Raw genomic sequence first — 7640 nt, 5'->3', positions numbered from 1 at the left:
GAGCAGCAGATTCACCCCTTTCCCTCGTCCGTGGGGGAGCTGGGCCCGTTCCCCGACCCATCCCCTGGGGCAACCCCGAAACTACCCCAGGAGAAGGAGGGGAGTTGCCTGGAAAATGGCCACGTCTGATTCCAGAAAGGCAGTCCTCAACTTACGACTATTTGCTTGCTTAGTGACATTGTAAAAAAAAATGACTCCCAACCAGTTTTCACACTTACGACCGTTGCAACATCCCACCAGTCACGTGATTACAGTTCAGATGCTTAGCAACTGACTCACACTTACGACAGACTGCAAATGTCCCCGGGGTCTTTTGTGACCTTCTGACAGCCGGGTTCACTTAACAACTGTGTGACTAATACGACAACTGCACGGATTTGTTTAACAACTATGGCAAGAAAGGTCATAAAATCTGGCAGAGCTCACTTAAGGACTGTCTTGCTTAGCAACACATTTTAGGCTCAGTTTGTGGTGAGTCGAGGAGAACCTGTAAACGCTTTAGCAGGGCTCTCCAACTTTGGCCACTTTATGCCTGGAGGACTTCAACTCCCAGAATTCCCCAGCCAGCCAAGGAATTCTGGGAGTTGAAGTCCTCCAGGCTTAAAGTGACCAAGGTTGGAGAGCCCTGCTTTAGCGGAAAGAGGGGCTTGAGTTCCCACAGTCACTCAGGCTTTTAAAGCCCAGGTGGGAGGAGGCACCGGTGGTTCCCAGCCCAGTGACCGGAGGGCAGCCATCCCCTTCGGCCTCACTCGCTGTGTGCCCCCCCCCCACTGCAGCCCTCAAGAGTGACAGAGGCCAGGGGACCCGGGAGATGAAGGACCCGCCTCCCTCGTTGCCCAGTGACCAACCCGGGGTTCCGGAAGGTGGCTGAGGACGGCGGCCAGAGGCTCTGCGTGGACACCCATGGGGCGAGCGGCAGGCTGGGCTGTGGGGCTCCTGATGAACTGCACTCTGTGGCGCCTCAGCTGGTCGCAGCGGCCTGGCTGGTACTACGGGGGTCTGGAGGCCCCCTTTGGGAAGACCCTGGACTCCTCCCAGATGCCCGGGGGCTTCGCCCTCAGTAGCCAGGCGCTGCTCTGGTATGCCTACTGGCTGATCATCAGCATGCTGGGCGTGATTGCCGTCTCCTCCATCGGCCTCTTCCTCCAACAGTTTCTTCGTGCCCAGCAGGTGAGGCGGGGGGAGGAGAGGAGCGTCCCCCCAGCCCCCGTGGCACCCACCCCCTGGCCTAGAGGTGCTGGGCAGGGTCCCCAGCCGCATCCTTGCCTTTGCCCAGGCCTTTCCTGCCCCAGGAAGGGGGAACTGAGCAGCCTTGCTTAGGTGGGATTCCGTTCAGGCTCCCCAGAAGTTAAGGGGCTCCCCAAATCCCCCGCCTCTCCAGCTCTTGCAGCATTTGAAGCAAAATTAGCTGGCGGAACTCCCTGCCACATGATCCTCTCTCAACTCCTTTTGCCTTTCTCTCTCTCTCTCCTGGTCAAATTTTTGGGCTGCCCAACTCTGAGACCCTTCTGGCTTCTTTTGTAAATTTAAAAGGGGCCCATCAAACCATGATTAAGACATTGGTACATGGCACTTCCTGCTGCCCCCCCCCCAATTCTCACCGATGCCTGGAGAAAATTATACAGTTTTAAGGCCTGTTTGGAGGCAGGCCAGGATCTTGGGGGAGGGGCCTCCGATGGGCAGGGCGGCCCCTTCCTCAGCCCCAGCCTCTTCTTCCTCAGAATCAAGGGAAGGAGGAGGCGGCAGCTCGGCGAGCAGACCCAGAAGAAGCGGCCCTGATGGAAGCGCTGCACCTGTTGGATGCCGTGATGGAGAAGACCTGGCGCCACCTGCACCGGCTGGAGAGGCGGCGGAGGAGCCGCAGAGGGACGTAGTCTCTGGGCACCATCGAATAAAGAGGCCCTGGGACACCGCTTGCCCCACGGCACTTTTCTCCACCCCCCGCCGTCCAAAGGGGGCTGCCCACTCTCCAATAGCAGCCATGTGGGGGGGGGGGTTGCAGCCCCTGGGTCCCCAGCAAGCAGGAAAAGGGGTCAATTTAGGAGGGTCCTGAATCCTTCCTTCCAGAAGGAAGAAGTCTTTTCAAGAAGGCGGTGAGACCTAGGTTTGCAAGGAGTCCCAGCTGGGGGTCTTTCTCTTGCCCCCATCTTACTTTAAGGGGGGAGTAGCTCCTGGGATGACTTTTGGGGGGCTATTCAGGGACCCATGGCTAATTCTCAGGTGCTTGTGGGATTCCCAGGCTTTAAATGCTCCTGAGTCTGCAGTGGGGCCACAGGAGAAAAGGGTGGGAAGTGGTGGGGGGGGTAGGGCCTCTACAAAGCTCTCTGAGAAGGGGGGGGGGCGTAACCAGAGCTGCAATGTGGCTGGGCCCAGAATGGCTGCGAATGGGATGTGTCCTCCCCAGCTCCTTCCGTAGACAGGCCCCCATCCCCAATAGTGGGGAGGGAGACCCGGCCCCATGGTCGGGCCAGGCCAAAGTCCAGCTCAAGGGAGTCCGGCCTAAATCTTTCCTGGGAGAAGAGCAAAGACATGAAAGGATGAAATTTAACTTTATTCTGTCCGTGAAGCCTAGGAGGCAGCTGGGTTCCCCAAACCAGATGGCCAACCGTGGCAACTTTAAGACTTGTGGACTTCAACTCTTAGAATTCCCCAGCCAGCATAGCTGCCATGTAACAAAGAACCCAGCAGAGAAAGCATATGTCCGTCCGTTTGTCCGTCCGTCCCAGGGGCTCTTAAGGGTCCCCTTGCTCGGCCCCACTGTCAGCCTGGGGGCCAGCTCGTGCTGCTGCTGGTAGCTCCAGAAGGGCAGAGACGGCCTGCAGCTCCTCGCTGGAGAACCAGCGTCTCCTGGTGCAGAAGCTGGGCGCGGGAGCGATCTCCCGGGGGGCCATGATGGGAGCTGGGGTGTCCAGATGCAGCCGGTGGAGGACCTGAAGGGAGAAAGGCAGGGGAGAGCTGCCCCACAGCCCTTCCTTCGGGTCAGGCAACCCCCATCACTGTTCGGGGAATTGGCCACAGCGGTGGGCTCGGTGTTACCACCCCCCTCGTGTGTTGTTTGCAAAGCCCCCTCCCCAGCAATTGGTGCCTTCCTTGGCCCTGTTTGCTGCCCCCTTCTAAGCCCCCCCCGCCCCCGCCCCCATGGGACCTACTTCCAGAGAGCAGCAGGACAGCCAGTTGTGGATCCGGTATCCGGGGGGCTGGGTGGGATCCGTGTAGAAAAAGCTGCTGCAGTCCAGGAAGGGCGGGGGTCCTTGCAAGGAAAGAGGGTGGAGAGATCATCTCGGAGGGGGTTTCAAACTGGGCCTCTTGGAGACCTTAGGTGGAGAGGGGGAAGGCTCTGGGACCCCTGCCCCTTCCTAGCAGACGAAAGCCCCCTCCCTTCCTCTACTTAGAGCCCAATGGTCTCACCCTGCCAACTGCAATGGGTCAACTGCTGCTCCCCCAGTGGAGGCACCTGTGCCAGGGGCTGCCACCTCCCTTGTCTCCGCCAGGCCAAATCTCCTCCCCTGTTGCAGCAGGAGGACCCCATCCAGTTGCCCCTCCCCAGACTCACCCCTTGCCCCCTCTTCCCGCCACTCACCTGCTTCCCATGCTGGGCCTTCTAGAGGGGGGTGCCTGGAGCAGCGGCTGCAGCCCAAGATGGCTGAATAGAAGGGCTGGAAGGACGGATGGCAGAGGGTCCGGCAGGAGCCCAGGCAGCCTGAAGTGCCAACCAGACCAGGGTCAGGCTGGGAAGTGGGGGAGAGGAAGTGCTGGCTGCTGTTTCCCCCCCCCCCACTGTCCTGTCCCCATGTCTGAGACTGTAGTGGGAGGCTGGCCTGGGGGGCTGGCCCTGATGGTCAGCCCCACAGACCTTCAAGGAAAGGGGCACTAGAGGGCAGGATCTAGCTTGCCCACTCACGGCCACTTGCTCTCTCTCTCACACACATGCAGACACAGGTGGCGCACACGGTCTTCCCCTTCTCATTGCTGCCCACTGATAAAACAAGGTGCAGCCCCCCCCTTGCACTCCACACATCCCAACCCAGCTGCCATCCCCAAACAACAACCCTGTGATGTAGACCAAGCTGGGAGACAGTTTTCTCATGCAGGGAAAGTGCTGGAGGCTGCTGGGGACAACAGTGAAGCCAAAGGGGCTCTTTGTGAGGTGTCCATGGGGGACCCTCGTGCTGTGCCCCCAAACCTGGTTCCTTGGATCAGCCTGTGCCCCACTGCCCCTCCAGCCCACCTGCTCAGCTTGAATCCTGCAAAGGACCACGGGTGGGAGGCTGCCCACTGCAGCAGGGCTGGCTCCTGGCACCTAAGACAGGAAGGCAGGCAGGGCATGCCCTCCTTGCCATCCTCCCCTGCTGTGGCTGACCAGCTTTTCCCTGAGGGGGGTGGGCCGGAGGAGGGGAAGCTGGCTGAGGCAGGAGCAGAAAGAGGCCTTTTGGGGAAGGATCAGCACAGGATGGCAGTTCCTTGGCCCTGGCACTCTGTGTGGGCAAAACCCTCCCTCCGGCTAGGGTCAGTACAGACCCTGTGGGCCTTGCCAAGCTCCCCCATTACGGCCTAAGTGCCCATTTCCTTGCCCTCCCGGCCCCCATCTTATCCTCCCCTTGATCCAGCCTGACTGAGAACCCAGGAGCCCCCCAGCCCCAGGTCACAAACACCCAGCTCGCCCTGAGCCCCACTCACCAGCTTCCACACTCTGCCACGTCGGGGCCCTTCCTGCCAGGGGTGGGTCCCTTGTCTGGGTTGAGGGCACTCCTGTCATCTCCTCCTCCTCTTCTTCCTCTCCCCTGCCCCAAAGTTCCTCAAACATTTTTGGAAGCCTGCAGAAGAGCAGCAGGGATTCCGGCGGTTTCCTGCAAAGAGATTTCTGGGGTGGGGTGGGCCCCTTTGAGAGGGCAAGCAGGAAGGAGGGTTCGCAAGGGGTGTATCCAGGGACTGCAGGGGTCCTTCCCTGGGGGGAAGGGTGGCAGCCCCCACCCAGAGCTCCAGCAGCCCTGTTTCCACACCCACACAGAGACACCAATTGTGGCCCCAGAGAAGCAGCAGCTCAACTCTCTCTGGTTGAAGGAGACTCACTGGTGGACAAGCCCATTTCCTTCTAATCCTACTCCTCTAGAAGAGGTGGGTTTTAGTTGCTTTTTATTAAAGATTAATTCTCCTTCTTTTAGACGGGGCGGGGGGGGGGGGCTCCAACCCTGGCCACGTTTTGTGGACTCCAACTCCCAGAATCCCCCAGCCAGAGTTGAAGTTGGGCAAAATCAGAAGAAACCGAGACGGTCCTTTAACTGGAACCTACATTTTAATGAGCAGTAGCTCCCTTCGGGCCCTAAAGACTCTTTAGGGATCATCTCGACCCCCCCAGGAAGGCCGACTCCCCAGGAGGAGGCAGGAGGAGCCGTCCGTCTCGGGGCGCAGAGCGACCCGCAACTTACCGCCGGGCCGCTTTCTCTTGCGCCCTCCGCGCAGGACGGAGCAAGCGCGCCCCGCCGTCGCGAGGAGGGGAGCCCCGGGAGTTCGCCGCCGCGGCCCCCGCGCAACCAACCCCGAGCCCGCCCAAGCCCCCCGGCCGGTCGGGGACCCGCAGCGCTTCCGAAGGCGGCCTGAAGGGGAAACGAGCTCGGTCCCCGGGGCTCCCGGGTCCCCTGCCAAGCGCCGGGGAGGTCAGCGGAGCCTGTGGCTCACAAGGCGCGCGCCCAGCCTCGGGCTCTCAGCTCACCCCGGGCTCGGCCGCCTTGGCCTGGGGGCAAGAGAGCCGCGCTTCTCCGCCCTCCGACGGCCGCGGGCTGGAACCGGCGGGGCCCTCCCCCCTGCACAGCCCCCTCCCCACCATGGGCCTTCGCCGTTCCCATCCCGGGCAGCGGCACCCGTCATGCCGGCTGTGCTTGTGCGCTACTTCGGTTCGTCGATTGATCCGGGTTACGGGGCTGACCTCCGGCCAAGGGCGCCGAAGGGAACGCCTGTCCGGCGAGGCTGCAGAAGCCCAAAAGCAGGGATGGACTAGAAGACCTCCAGGGTCCCTCCCGACTCCCTTGTGCCATATTCGAAGCCGGGTCTCAGCCGCGTAACAGTAATAGAGTTGGAAGGGACCTTTGAGGTCATCTAGTCCAACCCTCTGCCCACGCAGGAGACCTATATTAGGGATTCGAACCGCCGACCTGTCTTAGCCACCGAGCCAGGCTATAACATATAAAGGGCCAGGCTAGCGTCTCCGGTCCCGCCCCTAAATTAGCGCAGCGCATCAGCCGGACACGCCCTCGCCAGGTTTCTCTCCCAGTAGCTCCGCCCCCTTTCCCCCAGGAGGAGCCTGGTGTCCCGTCAGCCCCTTGAGCTACGGGAGGGTTCTGGCACGGCGTCATGATGTCACCGGCCAGCGAGTGTGAGGCGAGAGCGCCTTCTGCTTCCAGCCGCTCTTTTGCTCCAGCTTCCCCCCTCTGGAGGGCTGTTATGCAAGCGCAACCATTTCCATTTTTTTTTACTGATTTAAATTTAAATCCGTGCAAGCGGTTTGTTCTCTGTGCAACCCCTTGGAGATAGGCAGCTGCAACACATTGACCCCTCCCGCTCCTCTTCTGGGGAGGGTCTGGCAGAAGAGCCCCCTGCCCGGCCAGGCTCTTCCCGGGGAAGGCTGGCATGAGGAGGCGGGTGCCAGTGGGCACGATGCCCAGAGTTCAGCCTAGGAAGCCCAGAGGCCCCTTTGGGGGCTCTTCCAACCCTCCTCCAACCCTCCTCCCCTTCGGTTGCTAAGCAGGTGGTAGATTGAGCCAGGCAGGACACACCTTGCCAGACTCAACCTCTTCCATTACTGCCCCTTCCCAAGAGATGCCCCTTGCCCCACAGCAACCCTCACCCCATGGGCGGCATCTGAAGAGAGCCTCCCTCCTCCCCTCTGCCAGGGGATGGGGGCAGTGGTGGGATTCAAGTAATTTAACAACCGGTTCTCTACCCTGATAATTTTTTCCAGCAACCGGTTTGCCAAACTGCTCAGAAAGTTAACAATCGGTTCTCCCAAAGTAGTGTGAACTGGCTGAATCCCACCACTGGGTGTGTGTGGGGGGGCTCCTGGTACTCCACAGCTTGAGCTGGTCCTTGGGGCAGAGACAGCTTGCCTCAGGGGTCCCCAAGAGTCTCTGTCCAGCCATGCCTGAGCCTACAGACCCACTGAGAAGGAAGTGAGCGGGACAGAAGCCCCCTTGCATTAAGGGACTGGACGTCGGGCAGTGGCCAGAGCCACACAGCTGCTGGGCAGGCCTGTTAAGAGCAGAAGGGCAGCCACCTTGCTTAGCAGGAACCCCTCCTCCGGCTACACAGGGGACCAGCAGGCCCCAGAGGGCCCCACACCTTCCTCAGCCTGGGGCCCCTGATGTGCAAAGGGCTCCTTGCTGGCCAAGGAGGGTGGGACAGAATTGAGGCCAGAGCCTGGCCTGCCCTGAGTTCCCCCTCCCACTTCCTCAGAGCAGTTCTTCCTCCCTTCCACATGCAGAACATGGAGTGGGCCGGCTGAGAAAATGCGCTTTGCCCCCTGGAGAGTGGAGAGACCCTCGGTTGCTGCTTCCCACTCCCAGGGCATGGGGTGGGGGTGGGGGTCTGCAGCCTGTTTCCCCGCCAAGAGGCTCCAGCACCCCCCAGGCTGATGGCCACTCAATACT

General features: G+C 60.8%; 1 protein-coding gene across 2 annotated transcripts; it reads right to left on the bottom strand.

Moving 5' to 3' along the window:
* Nucleotides 1-2544: 2544 nt before the first annotated feature.
* SAP25 (Sin3A associated protein 25) lies at nt 2545-7518 on the bottom strand. 2 transcript variants are annotated; one of them, XM_058181394.1, is made up of 5 exons: nt 6150-7518; nt 4678-4847; nt 3581-3700; nt 3150-3250; nt 2545-2930 (listed from the first exon to the last, which is right to left on the bottom strand). In XM_058181394.1, exons 2-5 carry the CDS (start codon nt 4802-4804, stop codon nt 2733-2735), a joined length of 546 nt encoding a protein of 181 aa, XP_058037377.1. In that variant the 5' UTR covers nt 4805-4847; nt 6150-7518; the 3' UTR covers nt 2545-2732. The 2 variants fall into 2 exon arrangements, with proteins under 2 accessions (XP_058037377.1, XP_058037376.1); XM_058181393.1 differs by lacking the exon at nt 6150-7518 and adding an exon at nt 5427-5522.
* Nucleotides 7519-7640: the final 122 nt, after the last annotated feature.

Source organism: Ahaetulla prasina, chromosome 4, assembly GCF_028640845.1.
Source record: "Ahaetulla prasina isolate Xishuangbanna chromosome 4, ASM2864084v1, whole genome shotgun sequence".
Taxonomy (NCBI): domain Eukaryota; kingdom Metazoa; phylum Chordata; class Lepidosauria; order Squamata; family Colubridae; genus Ahaetulla; species Ahaetulla prasina.
Note: the sequence above shows the minus strand (reverse complement) of the source record. Positions and strands in the feature narration are given on the sequence as shown.